Consider the following 20472-nt stretch of genomic DNA (forward strand, 5'->3'; position numbering starts at 1 on the left):
TATTATTATCTTCACTTTGTATATTAGTCAAAAAATTATATGTGTAATACAGTTGATTTATCACAGTGGTCTGCATTTTCACCATCACTGACTTTAGAGTGCATTTATAGTGAAAAAGAGCATATTATTTTGAATAAACCTTGTCCAAGGTATGGTGACATTTTGTGACTTCAAGTATCTTAAAGTTTGAGTTGAACTGCGATTGTGTATAATTTTGAAGTATTAACATTGAAGCATCATGTATTCTGATCCGGAATGTATAAAGACTGTCCTGAAACTCTTTAAAAAGCAGGCCCAATATAAATTTTGCTGAAAATTACACGTAAATGTCAGATAAATGTACAAAATGCTTATGGCCATTATTGACTGTCCAAACATACACTGAAATGTATTTATTTGGCTGAAATGGAACATACACCATAAATTATCTCATGGAACATGATTGTAAAATACAATCACAGAACTGTACATGATTTATAAATGTGGAAATCTATGAGCTGCAATCAGTCCATAAACATCATAAAAGTTGAAACTTCCTGGCAGATTAAAACTGAGTGCCGGACTGAGACTCGAACTCGAGATCTTTGCCTTTCGCGGGCAAGTGCTCTACCAACTGAGCTACCCAAGCACGACTCCCTCCCTGTCCTCACAGCTTTACTACTGCCAGTACCACGTCTCCTGTCTTCCAAACTTTACAGAAGCTCTCCTGCAAACCTTGCAGAACTGCCAGGAAGTTTCATATCAGCGCACACTTCGCTGCAGAGTGAAAATCTCATTCTGGAAATATCCCCCAGGCTGTGGCTAAGCCATGTCTCCGCAATATCCTTTCTTTCAGGAGTGCTAGTTCTGCAAGGTTTGCAGGAGAGCTTCTGTAAAGTTTGGAAGGTAGGAGACGAGGTACTGGCAGTAGTAAAGCTGTGAGGACGGCACGTGAGTCGTGCTTGGGTAGCTCAGTTGGTAGAGCAATTGCCCGCAAAAGGCAAAGGTCCCAAGTTCAAGTCTCGGTCCGGCACACAGCTTTAATCTGCCAGGAAGTTTCATATCAGCGCACACTCCGCTGCAGAGTGAAAATCTCATTCTGGATCATAAAAGTTAATAATATCGTTATATGTCCCTGGTGAATCTCCCTCACCTCACTGACTTTTGTATGCTGATCTGCAAAGCATCATCATTTTTCATATCTTGGACAAATGTTACATGAAGAAATATACATGGTGCCTCATAAAAGACGCCAGGAAGGGGTCCACACGTCACGCGCCATGGCCGCTGGCTGCCGCCATGCCCGACTCTCATACACTAAGCTGCCAGTAGTCGGCTGCATGCATGCTTCCCCCGAGTTAAACATTAACAACGTTGCTGTCTAATTAACTTAAGGTTACCTTTATTTACAGTGGGTGCTCAAATGATGATCCTCTTTGGTAAGAACATCCTGACATCTAAACATAGTAGCAAACACTCCTCAAATTTCAGCTGCCGAAATCATGGAAATGGCTAGCCGAACCCTGTCTTCCAACTCTTCAAGTGTGTGAGGGTTGGTTGCATACACCTTGCACTTTAACATTACGCAAAGGTAAAAATCGCACAGATTTAGATGTTGAGAATGAAGAGGCCAGTCAACTATCCTGTCATCAAAAATACTTTGTAGTGCTGGCATAAAAGCATTGGCGACATATGGTCTTACATTGTCCTGCATGAAACAACCATACATCTATTTGTTAGGTGTTAGTTCTCGGAAAAAAGGCTGCAGTATATTGCTCACATACCTGTCAGAATGTATTTTTTTGTGGAGAGAGATTGCTCCAATAATTTGTCTTGCACTAATTGTTCACCACACACCTGTTTTCACCTCATGCAGAAGTTGTTGATGTAATTCATGAGGATTTTCGGAGCTCCATTGTCAATTGTTCTAAGAATTTATGTACCCTGACAAATGCAACTGTGCTTCATAAAAAATAAAAAAGAGGCATCTCAGGGTCAGCTTTCTCCTCGTGCATAGACTGTAACAGCCAGCTGCTGTAACAATGTCAAGCAATAGTGTCCAAGTTCCTCAGTTGACGCACTACTGTAATTTTGTATGGTTTCAATTTCAGTTTGTGCACAGGTATGTGAGTAGATGCTCTTGACACACCAATCTGAAGTGCCAAATGGTACAGGGATTTTCTCTAGCCTCTTTCCAAGGCTTCCCCTATCTCGTGTAATTTATTTTAAGTTAAAACACTACATTTTCTATGCCTTCATTTGTGTAACACAGATCCAGTCCATTAAATTTCTTCACTAATATGTGTATCATCAGATCATTGGAAACATGCACACCAGGAAATTTTCGTATGAATCCATGCCAACATACCACATACAATTCAGTTTTTGTGTAGTTCAACACAAGAAATATTCATTGATCCTTTGTGTATACAATACCAAATGGAAACGTGATAACAAACTCAAAACAAAACACCTGAACACTCCGTCTCACAGTGTAGAAGACATTTGCACAGTGTTTTTGTGTGAGGCTGGGCCCATTGATGTCCAGCAAGAATATTTGAAGTGATTAAACTTTACAAGAAAAAGAAAAGAAAACACCAGTACACTCAGTCGCACAGTGCAGGGGGCATGCGCAAAGTACTGGTGTCTGATAACTATGCATACTGCCTACCAGCAGACGCAGCAGCAACAGCCGGCAAACACATAGCGTGACCCACAGACTCCTCCCAGGCATCTTTCATGATACACCCTGTACTAACCAGCCACTTCTTATATAACTTTATTTATGCCAACATGTGTTTTAGGTTTTCACCTACCTTCATTCGGTAGGCATAATACATTTACATCTTCAACAAAGTATTATGCAAACTGCAGTTGGATGAAAACCCGAAATGCCTCTTTGCATAAATAAAGTTATATAAAAAGTGGCTGATTGCTATATTTCTTAAAGAAATATAATCCATAGCAATGAATCACAACCACCATTAATGGATTCATTAATATATCAGACTTTTAATGGGGAATGTGTCAGGATATGTGCAGATTAAGGAAGCAGTGGTACACCTGACCTTCTCAGAATAAGATGTTGCATGTTCCTCACTTTTGTGACTGAACATTGTTGTGATGAAATATGATTTTTATCTGGAAGAGCGATAGTATTGCCGGATCTAAAATTTCCTGATGTATTAGGTAATGCCAGATTATTCACTTACAGCAAAATAGGGAATGCACCCAATGTTGCAATTTTCACCCTGCATGACATGTTCTGGGAATTCATAAATATAGGTAAAAAAAATACAATTGGGCCAATACTCCCCTTGGGACTCGTATGTTTAGCATCTGAAGAATGTTTCTTTTTGCATTCAAGTTTTCTATAAGTCTGTGATATTTCTATACTCTGTGTCTCACGAGAAAGAACTGGGATTGCTCGTTTACTACCCCTCATATCCCTAGTTCCTCTAATTCATGAAGAAGTATTTTGTAGTCTATCATGTTGATCCCCTCGATCAAATTTGCCACCTCTATCCAGTGCCTCTATTATGTTTTTAGAAATTTCCACTATTGCTAATTGTGTACTACTTACTGCCTTGTCTGAATCCAAGTTGTGATTTCGTTACTAATTTATACACTGAAATGTCAACGAAACGGGTATAGGCATGCGTATTCAAATACGAAGATATGTAAACAGACAGAATATGGTGCTGCAGTTGGCAACACTTATATAAGACAAGCATCTGCCGCAGTTGTTAGATCATTTACTGCTGCTACAATGGCAGGTTATCAAGGTTTAAGTGAGTTTGTATGTGGTGTTATAGTTGGCACACAAGTGATGGGACACACCATCTCCAAGGTAGTGATGAAGTGGGGATTTCCCGTACGTCCATTTCAAGAGTGTACCTTGAATATCAGGAATTCAGTAAGACATCAAATCTCCGACATCACTGTGGCCAGATGAAGATCCTGCAAGAATGGGACTAACGGTGACTGAAGAGGATCGTTCAACATGACAGAAGTGCAACCCTTCCACAAATTGCTGCAGTATCAATGCTGGGCCATCAGCAGGTTTCATTGTGCGAACCATTTATTGAAACATCATCGATATGGGATTTCAGAAGCCCACTTGTGTACCCTTGATGAGTGCACAACACAAAGCTTTACGCTTCACCTGGGCCCGAAAAGTCTGACATTGGACTGTTGATGACTGGAAACACGTTGCGTGGTCAAACGAGTCTTGTTTCAAATTGTACTGAGCGGATGTATGTGTACAGGTATGGAGACAACCTCATGCATCCATGGAGCCCGCATGTCAGCAGGGGACTGTTCGAGCTGGTGGAGGCCCTGTAATGGTGTGGGGTTGTGCAGTTGGAGTGGTGTGAGACCCCTGATAAGTCTAGATATGACTCTGACACGTGACACATATGTAAGCATCCTGTCTGATCACCTGCATTCGCTCATGTCCATTGTGCATTACAATGGACTTGGGTAATTCCAGCAGGACAATGTGACACCCCACATGTCCAGAATTGCTACAGAGTGGCTCCACGAGTGCCCTTCTGAGTTTAAACACTTCCGCTGGCCACCAGATTCGCCAGATATGAACATTACTGACAATATCTGGGATGCCTTGCAACATGCAGCTCAGAAGCGATCTCCAGCCCCTTGTACTCTTACTGAGTTATGGACAGCCCTGCAAGTTTCCTGGTGTCAGTTCCTTGCAGCACTACTTCAGACATTAGTTGAGTCCATGCCATGTCATGTTGCAGCACTGCATGCTCGCAGAGTCCTACACGATATTAGACAGGCGTACCAGTTTCTTTGTCTCTTCATTGTATTTATTATGTTGGCCCATAAGTCTATCGTTACTTTTTCTGTTACATTTGAAAATGTGATGATAATGAAAGTGGTCATAGTTTCCTGTTTTGATATGACCTTTCTTGTGTAATGGCAGAACCCTGGCTCGCGTAAAGTACTCAGCTGAATGATTCATTTGTAATATATGTTAAGGCTCTTTTTATGCTATCTATGCATACTTGAGTGCACACAATGGAACTTCACCTAAGCCTGGAGATTTTTTATTTTTTTAACTTGTGCACTACATTTCTTACTTCCTGCTCTGTAGCAGGTAACACCACCAATGAGTTCAATGAATAGCTTCTGGAATGCAATGTGTAAGATTCTGGAAAGTTCTGTTGCAATGATAGTGAAGTAATTTTTTATGAAGCTGGCCAGTTTGCTCAGTTTAAAGATGATAACATGAAAAGGATTGTTTATGACATGCATTACATCCATATGGTTGGCATGAAGATATAACAAAAACTGTAAAAGAAAATAAAAGCAGGAAAGTTGTTTGTTGATATGCTTATAGAATTAGTAGAGACTGAAGCAGATGTACTCTTATGAATTTCTAATGAGTCTTTGACAGTAAACAGTGACACTCTAGAAAATTGGAATAAATTATTTACTACGAGGAAGGTTGTGATAACTGTACGAGGGCTATGCCGAAAGTCTTTAGCACCCCTTAAACCGTAAGGCGGAGGGCAATGGGGTTGTTTTCATTCGAAAGAGCGATGTTTTTCGACCTTGAGACATGCACGCGCAGCCCCTGGGTAGCGGTGATCCCCCCACAGCGCAGTAAGAAAGCACAGGCAGTACAGAGTCAGAGACAGTGTTGGATGGAGCTGTCGTGCTGCGACTTTCACGCCATGATTTTTTACGATTATAAAAAGGGTTTAAGTGCCAAAGACTGCCATTCTTCTTTGCTGTGTGTTTTTGGTGAAGCTTCCCCTTCTAGGGCCACAGTTGGAAATTAGTGAACCTCGTCCCGGTAGGCCAGCAACAGCTGTGACTCCTGAAAACATTGACGCTGTGAGGAAAATGATCAAAGAAGATCCACATCTTACATTTTGCGACATTGAAGGGACCCTAAATATTGGATCAACAGCAGCACAGACCATAGTTCATAGTCACTTAGGCCTTACTAAGAGATGTGCCCGTTGGATGCCACATTCCCTGACAGAAACCCAAAAGGAGGCGAGAGTGGGCTGGTGTCGTTTCATGCTCGAAAAATTCAATGGAGGGAAGTCCCAAGACACCTACAATATTGTCACAGGTGATGAAACGTGGGTCTACCATTATGACCCTGAAACGAAGAGACAGTCTTCTGTGTGGTGCTTTCCAGGGGAGGAACCACCCACAAAAGTTCGACGAAGTCGGAGCTCTGGAAAAAAGATGGTGGCAACTTTTTTCACAAAGATCAAGCATCTCACCTCTGTGACCTCGGACACACGTCGTACAGTCAATGCTGAATGGTACGTGAACGATTGTCTTCCAAAAGTCATCACCACATGGAAGTCACAGCATCCAAAGTCCAAGAGTGAGCACCTTCTGCTGCATCACAACAATGCATTTGCGCACAGGGCTGCTAGAACGATGGACTTTCTGGAGAAGGAAAAAATGTGAATGTTACCCCATCCCCCCTATTCACCTGACCTGGCCCCCTGTGACTTCTTTCTGTTCCCTAAGACTAAGGAAAAAACTCGAGGGCAGCAGTTTTCATCAGATGAAGAGGCCATTGCAGCATACGAGAGCGCACTAAGTGACATCCCAAAATAAGCTTGGAGTGACACATTTTCTAAGTGGTTTCAGAGAATGGAAAAATGTATACATGCTAATGGAGAGTATTTTGAAAAGTTGTAAACTTTTAATAAATTTTTTTCACACATTCTGCTAATAACTTTCGGCATAGCCCTTGTAGTAGAACTTGTTAGTTGGGCCAGTAACTCTATAGTGAAGTTGGATCACAGGGTAATAAAAAAAGAGGATTGGAAAGAAGAATAAGATACTGAAGAATAAAGTGATTTCTGAGCCAGCAGGTCATGCCTACATAATATGTTTGTCTTGAGGCGGCAAGTTGAGAAACAATTAGAAATGAATGTGGATTCCCATTTAAAAGGGAAAGTAGCTAACAACATTGTACCACCATATAATTGCCAAAAGTTTTGGATGAGTCTGAAGTTAAAAAATATATGTGAAAGAACTATACAAGCTATACTAAATAAAAATTTCATTAGTCATCCATCTTTATTCAAATTTATGTTCAAGAAACTCTTGAAAGAAAACTGAAAATGGGGCTATGTAAATAAGCAAAATTATCCATATATTCTCTCATTTGCAGACATATGAATTCAGTCACCTCTAATGAAAAAAGTATAAACAGAATAATGAATAAACTATTGAAGGAATATTCAAGTTAGGGTCTAGTTGCAAATATTTTTCTTTAAAAAAAAAAAAGGAACATTTGAAAGTTGATCCTTCAAATTTCAGGAGTGCAGCTCCATTTCTTCTTCTTCTTCTTCTTATAATACTTCAGCTGCATGCCTTTCAGCTATCTTCAAAGTGAGCTGACAGACTGAAGCTACAGTATATGTTCCATCAATTGAAACCACTGATACATGAATGCCACAGATGACAATCAGCGGCAAATAGTACGCATATATTGTATCTGTGACTGTGCAGTCAATCCTTGCTTGGATAATGATGTATCATCATTAGCTGCACTGTAGTACCATGGAAACATGAAGATGCATATTTGGAAGTTGATGTAAACCTTGTAAACCTAGCTCCAGAACACACTACTTTTAAAGGACTTAAGCAATATGGGTGTCTTGAAAACAGGACATTGAAAATAAAGGCAATAATAGTGGGACATTTAATGGGAATGGAGCATTTTGTCATGGCCTGTGCCTTGTATCAAAATACACATACGTTCCAAGTTTTTAACATCTTGTCTTTATTGTTTAACTTACTATACTGCCAACATGAGTAACTTAGAAGTAGATATCCTTGGAGTAGTGAAGCAACTTAAATAAAGCAAGTCTTTCAGTCCAGACTGTATACCAGTTAAATTCCTTTCAGAGTATGCTGATGGAATACCCCCATACTTAGTTATCATATACAACCACTCACTTGATGAAAATCTATACACAAAGACTGGAAAGTTGCAGTCAAGAAAAGTAGTAGGAGTAATCCATTAAATCACAGGCCCATATCATTAATGTCGATATGCAGCAGTATTTTGGAACATATATTGTGTTCGAACATTATGAATTACCTCGAAGAGAACATGAAGATGCATATTTGGAAGTCGATACGGGTTTATAAAACATAGTTCTCGTGAAACACAACTAGCTCTTTAGTCACACAAAGTGTTGAGTGCTATTCACAAGGGATTTCAGATTGATTCCATATTTCTAGATTTCCTGAGGGCTTTCGACACTGTACCACACAAGTGGCTTGTACTGAAACAGCAAGCTTATGGAATATCATCTCAGTTATGTGACTGGATTCATGATTTCCTGTCTGAGAGGTCACAGTTTATAGTCACTGACAGAAAGTCATCAAGTGATTTCTGGCATTCCCCAAGGTATTGTGATAACACTCTGTAGTTCCTAATCAATATAAATGATTTATGAAATAATCTGAGAAGCCATCTTAGATTGTTTGTAGATGATGCAGCCATTTATTGTCCAGTCAAGTCATCAGAAGATTAAAACAAATTGCAAAACAATTTTGAAAAGATATCTGTATGGTGCAAAAATTGGCAATTGATCCTAAATAATGAAAAGTGTGAGGTCATCCACATGAATGCTAAAAGGAATCTGTTAAACTTCAGTTACACGATAAATCAGTCAAATCTAAAGGCCGTAAATTAAACTAAATACCTAGGAATTACAATTACAAACAACTTAAATTGGAAGGAACACACAGGAAATGTTGTGGGGAAGGCTAACCAAAGACAGTGTTTTATTGGCAGGACTTTTAGAAAATGTAACAGAACTGCAGAAGAGACTTCCTACACTATGCTTGTCCATCCTCTTTTAGAATACTGTTGCACGGTGTGGGATCTTTACCAGATAGGACTGACGGAGTACATCAAAAAAGTTCAGAGAAGGGCAGTACATTTTGTATTATCGCAAAATAGAGGAGAGAGTGTCACTGACATGATACAGGATTTGGGGTGGACATCAATAAAACAAAGGCATTTTTTGTTGCAGCAGAATCTTCTCATGAAATTTCAATTGCCAACTTTCTCCTCCAAATGTGAAAATACTTTGTTGATGCTAACCTACATATGGGGCAACAATAATAATAATAAAATAAGGAAAACCAGAGCTTGCACCAAAAGATATAGGTGTTCGTTTTTTTCTGTGTGCAGTTCGCAATTGGAATAATAGAGAATTATTGTAAAGATGGTTCGATGAACCCTCTGCCAGCCACTTAAGTGTGATTTGCAGCGTATCCATATAGAGACGACGGTTCAATCCCGCATCCGGCCATCCTGATTTAGGTTTTCCGTGATTTCCCTAAATCGCTCCAGGTTCCTTTGAAAGGGCACGGCCGACTTCCTTCCCCATCCTTCCCTAATCTGGTGAGACTGATGACCTCGCTGTTTGGTCTCTTCCCCCAAACAATCCAATCCAATCCAATCAAATTCATGTAGAGGTAGATGCAGATAAATTCCAATTTGGTAATGAACAAGAGATGACAGAGTACTCGGTTGTAGAAGACAGTCATGGTAACCCTGGTGGAACCTGATTTAATTTATTATAAATGGTTCTGAAACTTAAAATCAACAAAATAAAGCAGACTCTCACACATTGACAACATGTCATAACAAACACAAAAAATGCACTTGAGATTGGGAATCATTTCCCGAAACGCGTCATGCGAAAAATAAAAATAAAGAAAATCGTGACTGGTAGCAGATGAGTTATTTATAAACAAACCTAGTACTTGATGGAACCTTCCTGTTCACTTTGTCCTCTATACATTAGTCATTTCGAATATATTTAATCTGCACCTTGTAGTACCACATAGGTGCCCCACAGGTGTTTTGTACTGTGAACCATTTTCTGTAATGCAGTTGGGGAAGCAGCCTCAAGTAGGAAACTTGTCCTGACCATCTCAACTGTTGACCATGCACTGATGTTATCCCTTTCTAGGACCTGGATGTTGGTGGTTGGTTGTCTTTCTTGATTTTTCATAAGTAGTCTGAAGTTTGAGCTGATGAAAGTGCTCAGGCTTTTTGATGTCTTGGTAGTGATGCCTTCAGCCATGGATTGAGGGCACAAAAATATCTTTTTTTATGGTGGACACTTTGTTAGTTATATTGTGAGAGAAGTGATTCAAATCTGTAGTCTAGGTACTTTTCCAGAAAACAGTTGCTAATATTGCCCTTTTGAAAACTTTAAAATGTATATGCCCCTACATTACAAGTTGTTACAAAGACTCCGATATTTGATAGATTCAAATATTGACCACTAGATGCTGAAATAGGTTAGATTTAAAGTTAATTTTTGAGTACAATTAAATTAAACTACATGAACCTGCTAAAATTTTTACGATGTTATATTATAACAAATAGGTCAGAAAGCTGATGTTTATTGTTAATTGGATTTTGAAACAGAATAACTGTATTTTAGTGTGCTGATACCTTTTTGTTTGTGTAAAATGTGCTAACTGGTTTTCATTTTATATTTAAATAAATATAATAAATGAGATGTCGGCATTTCAGGTTTCTTAAAATATGTTTTGTTTCTTTTCAGCTTTGACATAACCCATCATGCAGTGTCAAGTTCCTCATTGGATCTTCGTAGCTCCTCCCAAAATATAAGTTCACCTGGAAGTGTCCGAACAGTTTTTCGAAAAGGGCATAGGGTATCAAAATCAATGGGCAGCACAGAACTTCATTTTCAGGTTCCTGCACAATCAAAAGTAATTTGTTCCGTCCACCAGAATGGCACTACTGCCAGAACTGATACTCATGTTGGTGGATCATCTGCTACACCCAGTACTCTCAGTTATTCCTTAGATAAAGGCTTAGATGAATACCATGAGATGAAGAAGTCAGAGGATGGCAGGAAAACAGCTTCAGATTTCCGTGAGGAAAGAGTCTGTGGAAACTTAGGCCATGTTGGCTCTGAACCCATCCTTTCTAATAAGAATAAATATCAGAATGCTGTGGTGCAAGAGCCTGAAGCAACCAGTTCAGCTGATGAAGGCCAGAAGAAATTCTTACAGAATTGGCAAGCTCGTGGTCCTGCGCCTATCTGTTCTGATGATGATGCTGATGTTCTACAAGCAATTCAGTTACCATCAGAGCTGAGTACTGGAAACTTAGCAGGTGAAGTAATGAGAGAAAGGCACAGCACACAACACAATGAAGATTTAAAAGAAGAAACTGTGAATGGTGATGTTGTTAGTAGTATCCTTGTATCACCAGTGTTGAAATCTATGTGTGTAGACAGTTTGTGTAACAGTTTAACAGCCAATGAAGGCAGCAACCATGTTGAAGTGGATATGACTGAAAAATATGATGTTTCTTGTCCAAATACTGTATTAACTTTGGAACAGAACAGAACACCTGGAGTCCTTGGTCAAGGGGTGTGCGAGAATAGTATGTATTCACACAGTGCATCTCTGTCAGACGATGTAAGTATCTTGTCCACAACAGTGTGTCCCCTTGCTGACATTAAAGCTGTTTCTGTTATTAATGAAAGACTAGATTCTGAAATGTCGGAAAATGGCATTTCATTGAGTGAAGCTTGTCCTGTGGTTGGAGAAACTGCACTTGTTGACAACATGTTTGAAAATGTTACTGTTCGGACAGAAGCATTAGCTAGTCGATCTGGAAGTTTCAATTTGGTACGATCAAGGCATAGCAGTATGATTGATGACTGATATTTGCCATTTAACTGTAGAATTATTTGAATTTTTCTTTTTTTTTTCCAAATAATGTGTCTGAACTGTAAATAGCATTTGCAATTGTAAATATTTATTTTGTAATTATGTATCAATGTGGAGTCCAATTTATTATAGGTTGCAAAGAGAAAAGTGTGTGGTGTTCCTAAGAATGGCTGCTAGATTTATTTGAAGAGGGTTACACACTGCAACTGTAAATGTCAGTGTTTTGTTGTTCTTATAACATTTATTTGTAACTATTCAGTACTGACCAACTGAATAGTTCCTCAAGCAAAATCTATTATGACATAATGATTATTATTGTTAATAGCTACTAATGTTCCAATAAAAAGTAAGAACATTTTTAACAGAACTTGAGAGAAAAGACTGTACTAGGCTTCTTGAAAAATAAATTTAAAAAAGTTCTTTTTTCTTCATAAATTCATGCTGTGTAAGTGTTTTATGGTATTTTATTAATAAAGAAAAGTCAGACAGACAAGTGACAAATTCATATTAAGAAATATTAATGGAAAATACTTATTAGAAGGCACAGACAATGCAGCACTGAAGGCACTTTAATAATTGAATATTAACAAAGTAAATACGAGATAACTCCTGAAGCAAGGCCTGACTTTTAAAACCACAGGTTCTATCTGACAAAGACTAAGGAAAGAATGGATTGCTACATAGGTAAAGATGAGATGTTTAGTGGCAGACAGGCACAATGAAGTTACTGCTATACTTTTAGCTCTCAGCCAGTGCTTTCTTTAGAAAAGAAAACATGCACACCTTCACACATGCAAGCCCACCTCATGCACACATGACCACAATCTCAGGTGGCTCTTAGGAATGTTGGACTTGTCAAATACCTACTCTGTTTCTCCTGATCCTTGCAATGGAAACACTTATTTTGCCACCAGTCTCTCCAACCAAAACCGACCTAATCCCAACATGGAACATTGCCTCTCTCAGTTCATACCATCATCCAACCATGATCCTCTCCCCATCCCACCTAACCACCGCTGGTCACCTTCCAGGAATTGTGGCCTTATCATCCTTCCACACACCCCTTCCTAAGCACACCATCCTTTCAGCAGGAGACAGGATAGCCACACACAGCCTCAAAACAATCCTGAACTAAGCATCCTACCTGCAGACACAGGTTCCACAACCATGTGGCAGAAGGCCTCTGCCAATTGTCTGACTCCTTCACCTATAAATTGTGCCAATGATCCTACCCTAGTACACCAACATAACCTCTAGTCCCTGCTTAAAGCCTTAAACCCTTCGTAGAACCTGTCCCCTGAATACATTTCCCTCCTCACCCCTATGGCACCACATACACCCACCTTCTACATGCTACCAAAAATCTACAAACTCAACAATTGTGGACACCCCAATGCAGCTGGTTATTGTGCCCCCACTGAAAGCATTTCAGCCCTCATTGGCTAACTGCTCCAATCTACTGCCCAAAATTTAGCTTCCCATATTGAACATACCAACTACTTCCTTCACCTCCAGGACACTTGCTCGTCACTTTTGATGCCACTTCCCTAAACACCAACATCCCTCATGCCCACTGTCTTGTCGCTATGGAACACTGGCTCTCCTAACATCCTGAAGACTCCAAAACCACTACGTCATTCTTCCTACACCTTACTAATGTCAGCATAAATCACAACTACTTTGAAGGGAAGGTATACAAACAAATCCCCGACACAGCCATGGACACCCAAATGACACCCTTGTATGCCGAACTGTTAATGGGCCATCTAGAGCAAACCTTCCTAGCCTCTCAAAACCTCAAACCCATGGTCTGTTTCAGGTTCATGAATGATATTTTTATGATCTGGACTCAGGGCAAAGACACCCTACCCTCACTCCTTCACAACCTCAACACCTTCTCTCCCATCCACTTCACCTCGCCCTCCTCAACCCAGTGTGCATAGCACGCTGGACTCGCATTTGGGAGGACGACAGTTCAAACTCGTGTCCAACCAGCCTGATTTAGGTTTTCTGTGAGTTCCTTAAATTGCTTCAGGCAAATGCTGGGATGGTCCCCTTGAAAGGCCACAGCTGATATCTGTCCCCATCCTACCTTAATCCGATGACCTTGCTGTTTGGTCTCCTCTCCCTGATAATCCAACAACCAACTAATCCAGCGTGCAACCTTTCTGGACATTGACCACTTCCTCTCTAATGGCTGCATCCACATCTCTGTCCATATTAAACCCACCAACTGCCAACAGTACCTGCATTTTGACAGCTGTTATCCCGTCCACACCAAAAAATTACTCCCGTACAGCCTGGTCACTTGGGGCCTGGTATATCTGCAGTGAGAACAACTCCTTTGCCCACAGACAAGCACTATCCCCGAGACCTAGCACCACCTTTTCTGAACTGAGCAGATGGGTGTTATCTTAACAACAGAATCTCCACTCCCAAAATTATCCTGGCCTCAACCTGCAGTAATCTACTGTCTCCACATCCTCCACCCAACAGTTTCCATCCCCTCTGTCCTACACCTCCTCCCAATTCACATCCCCTCATCCTCATTGTGCACTGCTCTTTTCCAATGTATCCACTGGTCTTTTGCCACTTCTCTGCCTCTCTCCTTTTCTGATCTCCATCACACCCCCACCCCTCAATTCGTCCTCCACAACCACCTTACACTGCATCTGGCAACCTTGTCTGGCTACCATCTAGGCCATACACACACTGCCAGGCAGAACAGTCTCTGCTGTTTCCACTGTTTAAAGAATAAGGAAAGAAGTGATTGTGGCAAAAGTGATCAGGGGTTAGAGGAAAGGGCGAGGAGAGACTGATTAAGGGGTACTACAAGGTTTATGGAGGAGAGGTGGTGAGCCCAAAGGGAATCCATGCAAGTTGTATTTCTTCCTATATCAGACCAACTACCTAAAATTTAAAAAGGAGGCAATTTTTGGATGTATAGAGAAGACATTTCCAGAATGAAATGGAAAAAAAAAAAGCTGAAAGTGCATCCCACTACCTAGGGTGTCTAAGAACGGAATTTCAGTATCGTTTACCTGAACACTCTGTATGTACCAGGCTGCTGATTAACACTTATGTAGAGTCTAACTAGTGTGATTAAACTATATTGCTTGCTACTGAGAGCACCAGTGTTCATTTTGTAAACATCAGCTTTCTTTCATTGCGGTAACAATCATGCGCGCGCGTACACACACACACACACACACACACACACACACACACACACACACAACCTCTGCTACACCCACCCCTGGTTTTGTGAATAATGGTGCAGGGGCAACGTTATATTTTGAGAGCTTAAATGTCAGATATCAGTGGTGGACAGATGGTTTTAAGTCTGACTTTTCTTTAGCATATTTTCCTCCTGCAGTCTTCTAGGTCACCTGTGTAAAACTGCACAGAGGATGTTTACAGTATGATTCAGCTAATATTGATGAAAGCAAGTTTCAGGGTTGGTAGCCAAATAATAAACTTGAGCAGTCACATCAAAGGTGAGTTTGAGGAGGGGGGGGGGGGGGGGGGGACAAGTCACTGGGGCTGTTATTATCAGCCTGCTCATTGTGAAACATCAGACACCACTGAGGAAAATCTATAGCCTGGCCAAGGATTTCTCTGTTGCCAGCCTTGTGAAGGTGATCCAGCTGAACAGAAGGTTCTATTTTACATTACAGGGAAAGAGGAGTCACTGCAGAAACTAAAAGAATAGGAAGTGTTCTGTTGCCCATGTTTTACAATATCTATGCAGGTGACACCTCATATCTAGGAATATGTTGGTTCATCTATGCTGACAATGCAGGATTAACTGCCCAAAATAGAACCTCTCTGAGAGGATGAATTGTGATTAATAAACACCGTGGAACACTTCAGTGTATATTTGGTAGAAAATCATTTCAAGGTTAATCCCAGTAATACAAAGTCCATTATTATCACCTACACAATAAGCTCACTAAAAAGCATTTTAGTATCACTTGGAAGCGAGTCGACCTGAAGCACAGTCTGTAATCTAAGTGCATAGAGGTACTGATTTCAGTTTCATTATCAATGTCTGAACAACGACAGCTGATAATATTAGACCTCCAAACCTAAGTGTTTTGATTTTAAATAATTTATAGAATAGTGCTCATACTGATATAAAAATATGACTTTTACTAACCAATAAATACAGCAGTAATTAACATGACATCTACTACAGACTGCAACAATAACATTTTTGCATGTTGACAAAGAGCATATCTTGATTTTGATAAGCTGATATTTTGGGTATACAGCCAAGGTAATTGAGTGCAGCTTTTTATAGTTTTGCTGTTTTATAATGTTCACTCCATAAATCAAATTTGGTTTCTCTGTTATCCTGTATGTGGTGTCAATGTATTGTTCATATTCACTGACAGATGTGTCAACAGCTGCAAGTAAATCCTTGAGGGATCTGATGGCCTTCAAACATGATACATCTTGACAGTGTGTATGTTCTTGAATCTAGGATCAAGTAGCACTGATATTTATTTATTTATTTATTTATGGCTTATTTATCCTGATGAGAGTAGGGCAATTAGGACCTCTCTTATGTCTGGCCAGGAACAGCACATACTGATTGAACTGTTTTTCTGAGTGGGTGCAGAGCATAGGTTTGAAACATAACCTATCTAAAATACAAAAATATTCACAGGAATAATAATAATAATAGTAATAATAATAATAAATTGCATGAAGAATGATAAAGATTCATGTAGCACATTTGAATATATGTTTGGTATTATAGAAGCAGAAGGGACAAAGAGAAGACTGAAAAATTGTTGAGGGGATTGATAAAGAGTTATCTGCATGCTAGTATATGGGAGAGATGGCTTTTGTGATAGAAGTTTGGAAGGAATTTAATTTCCCTGGTTTTTGAGGAGTATTGGAAAGTTGCGTACTTATACAGATGACTGCCAGAACACGGTAGTGTTATATGATGGCACAGAGAGGATTTTACTTTAGTGAGAACAAGTACTTCTGCTGTGCTGTTCAGAGTAGTGTTAGAGTTGTAGATAAATGAAATGAAGTGCAATGATGGAGAACACGATACAACAGACGTAGAGTATGGTAGTCTCTGTGCTTCCGAGCACACAACCATGATACGGTTGAAAGAACATGTCACAAATGTATTGCAAACAAGCATTCATTGCCAGTTCTAGCCTGCATAAGTTTTTGTACGAAAGTCATTGGAGAATAGCATCACTTCAATCAAATATGGGGAGTATTAGTGACTGTGAGCTTCTTTTCAAGCTCGAAAGGAAATACTTCTTTATATTTTTGCAGTGAATGAAGTGACAATGATGCCTCCTTACAGATTGCAGTTGTGTTTCAGTGCTCTCTTAAGTGATGATACAGAATTAACCCCCAAAATCTTTGTAGAAGAGGAAATGATTTCTGTGCTGTTTAGGATGGAATGTAGAAGAGATTCTCTGAACTTCACAGTAATAAATCTTTTACGAGTGACTAAGATTACTTGTATTTTAGATAGGTTATGTTTCAAACCTATGCTCTGCACCCACTCAGATAAAACAGTTCAATCAGTATTTACATGTTGGATGGCTATGCACACGTTTGTTGGACTTGCACTCAGATATAATTAAAGGTTGTCAGTGTATACATGGTACCTGCAGTGAGAGATGATAGTTGAAGCATCATTAACATCCATGAGAAAAGTAACGGTTCCAATATATCCTTGTAGGACTCTTGGTAATATATCCCTTTACTGCAACTTTTTAGTTTAAATCATTACTCACTGTTGGCAGGATGGAAAGTATGAATGGAACCACTGTAAAGCACATTAAGGAAGATTTTGACTTGTGAGTTTAGCAAGTAGAATGTCGAAGTCATCAGAGTTGGAAGCTTTGCTGAAATCCAAAAAGCACGTAATAGTCACTTGCTGTTTGTCTATAGCTTGTTTCAGTTCAGTGACGTGCTGCGATTTTGCCAGAAATTCGACTGATATTTACCTAAGAGGTCATTTGATGTTAAATAATCAATAATGTGTTTGTGGACTATGCATTGTAAAGCTTTGAATGATGCTGGTAGAACGCAAATGAGCCCCTAGTCGGAAGTTGTTTGGCAGATTCCTCCTTGGTTAATGCTTTTATGAGACCCTGCTTCAAGGGTGTTGGGAATATGCTGGAGGTTAGAATGGTTGAAAATGTCCATTATTATTGGGAGTAGAAGACTGATGCGAAAATTGATCATTTGCACTGTTATATTTTCATATTTTGTGGCAGCGACTGAATGGGAACAATGGACTTCCTGACCATTTTAGGGCTCACTTATTGCATGAAAATTTTTTTTCGTTTATACCAACCACTGGTGCTTTAAGGGAGTGAATGGTTTGCTCTCTTATGCATTTGTCAAGTAAAGATTTCAACATGCAAAATAGCAGTTTAGATACTCAATATGAACTAGTTGTTCAGCTGCAGATTTATTTGTAGACCTCGTAGATTTTTTCACAGGATGGCAGGTCTGTTAAAGTTCTCATCTGGCAAGTGGTCATACCTGAGTTTTGCATTTCTCACAGGATGTCTAATTCGATTGTGTAGTTGCTTGTAGGTGAGATGGTTATCGGAGGTCGGGTGCCTGAGTGTTGTGTCTACGACACTCGTAAGATGTTCAAGATGTTCTGTAAGCCATGATGCAGGTTTTATCCTTATTCTTACTGCTTCTAGAGGAGTGTGTTTATCATATAAATTATTAAGACTCTTGGTGAAATTAGATACTTCATTATTTAGATCGAAGTTATTGCCATTTTCCATCAAGAAATATTGTAGGCACCAGCTGTAAGTTCAGACACGTTCATGCACTTAAAATCTCTAAAAGTTGCCACTTGTGGTTTGTTCTTTGGACATTGCAGTGAGGAGGTCACAAATATTACATCATGAGTGGACAATGCAGATGCATACATCTGATCTTTGCAAATTACTGTATTTGGAGATTTGGTTGCAAAAATATCAATAAACGAATGAGACTCAGTTGTATGGTGAATGGGCCCAAGTGGAACCACTGTTAAGGTTTGAACAGGAAAGTATGCAAATGAATATTGCTACAGAAAGACTATTGTTAAAAAAAATTATGTTCATATCTCCAGCTGCAATTGTGTTTTCATATGTAGATTCAAGATTTAAGAGTGTAGATTCAAAGCTAGAGAGCTGTCGGATTTTAGTTGGATTGTATATTATTCAGATGTGATACTTTCTGTTGGGAGGTTTAATTTCAATGAAAATATATTTGGGCTGTTTCTCTTTATTTTTAAACTGGAGCCTTCCTTTGGGGAAAAAATTTGTAAGCATATATGCTTCGACACTGCCCTCTCTTCTGTAACACCTGTCATGGCTCAGAAAAATGTAACTGTCAAGGCTTACAAAACTAGAACAGATACTCGGCTTCAGCCATGACTCAGATGGAGGAGTATGACATGAAAACTGAGATCCTGAAATGTATAGTGGAACTCAGTCAGATGGGCTGGTAAGGACTGCTCATTTGCGTCAGTGAGCTGCAGGGCAGGAAACAGTAAAAACAATTAATTATACTGAAACAGAAATTAAATAATGATGTAAAAGGAAACAGTAAGAGCAACAGGGAAGCCATATATCTGAGGCTAAAATGATAATTCGACAGTAAATGAATCACCTGAATCAAAGCCTTGTGAGCATAGTGAAGTAATTGTGAAATAATGAACTCTATTAGTATTGGAAGTATGAAAACTGAACAGAAAACTTGTAACTAATTCTAAAAATAAACCTAAACAAACAGATGATAATAACAGGAAGCAGTTTTAAGGAACGTGTTACAAGACAAACTGTTACTTTACAGAAATAAAGATAAAAAGTAAACACACAAACTAGAGACAGCAAGAGTTGACATGTTTTTAACTTCTAAAGCACAGGCTTTGGAGTTCATCTGCATTTCAGGCTGATCTTTTCCCATTCTTGGTCTTTACCATTATCCTTTTCTCAGTAGTCCACACATTTTGTAGCCAAAATCTCAAGAACACGTTGTTCAAAGTTTTCAGTCTTTCACAGTTGAGATCTTCACAAATTGTCAGACCTGACGTTGTAAGTTTCTGTAAGTTTCTTTTTCGCTCTGAAGGTTTCAGATCTTCGCCCATATGACACAAACTTCACTATATCAGTCTGGGTTTTGAAGATACTGGTGTCTTACATGCCACTCTATGACGTTAAGCCCTCATTGCTGACAGCTTACCTGGATTACTGCACTACTATTCGTCTGGTAGCTGCGCCTCCATTGAACCTGAGTGAAAAGTAACTGGCAAAAGTTGGCTATTTCAAGTGATGATGTCCACACTAGGTTTACAGTCCAAAACACTTTAATTGCACTTTGATATTAAATAACGTACTGTTTATGACCAGATTGGGTCTCATTTACTATAATTTAAGCACTGATTAAGGGCAAGTCACATACTTCATTTTGTTGGTGCCCTATTATATTGTATTTGTGTGTGAGTTTAGTAATTTAATTCTCCTTCTGAAATGAAGAAAATTATACATACTCTCATAAAATTCAGCTCGTCTGTTTTTGACAGGGTTTCCAATAGAGTGCTAAAATTTTGTTCCTGTGTAATAAGTCCAGTCTTATCTGAAATATGTAATGCATCACCAACTCAAGGCATTTTCCAGAAGGCATAGTCATGGGCTCTAGCCCACTGCTTCCAGTTTTCAGCTGCAAAGTCGTGTGTCATGCACTTCTGTCGGCGTC

General features: G+C 39.4%; 1 protein-coding gene across 2 annotated transcripts in view; it reads left to right on the plus strand.

The window, feature by feature from the left end:
* The window catches only part of LOC126235793 (UV radiation resistance-associated protein), a 123398-nt gene extending 111287 nt beyond the window's left edge, over positions 1 to 12111 (plus strand). For both annotated transcript variants that reach the window (XM_049944606.1, XM_049944607.1), the window contains exon 9: positions 10584 to 12111. In XM_049944606.1, coding sequence (XP_049800563.1) covers positions 10584 to 11718 — 1135 coding nt within the window. In that variant the 3' untranslated portion in view covers positions 11719 to 12111. The remainder of the gene's footprint in view (positions 1 to 10583) is intronic.
* The last annotated feature ends 8361 nt before the right edge of the window (positions 12112 to 20472 follow it).

The sequence above is a fragment of the Schistocerca nitens genome, chromosome 2 (assembly GCF_023898315.1).
Source record: "Schistocerca nitens isolate TAMUIC-IGC-003100 chromosome 2, iqSchNite1.1, whole genome shotgun sequence".
In the NCBI taxonomy this organism is placed as follows: domain Eukaryota; kingdom Metazoa; phylum Arthropoda; class Insecta; order Orthoptera; family Acrididae; genus Schistocerca; species Schistocerca nitens.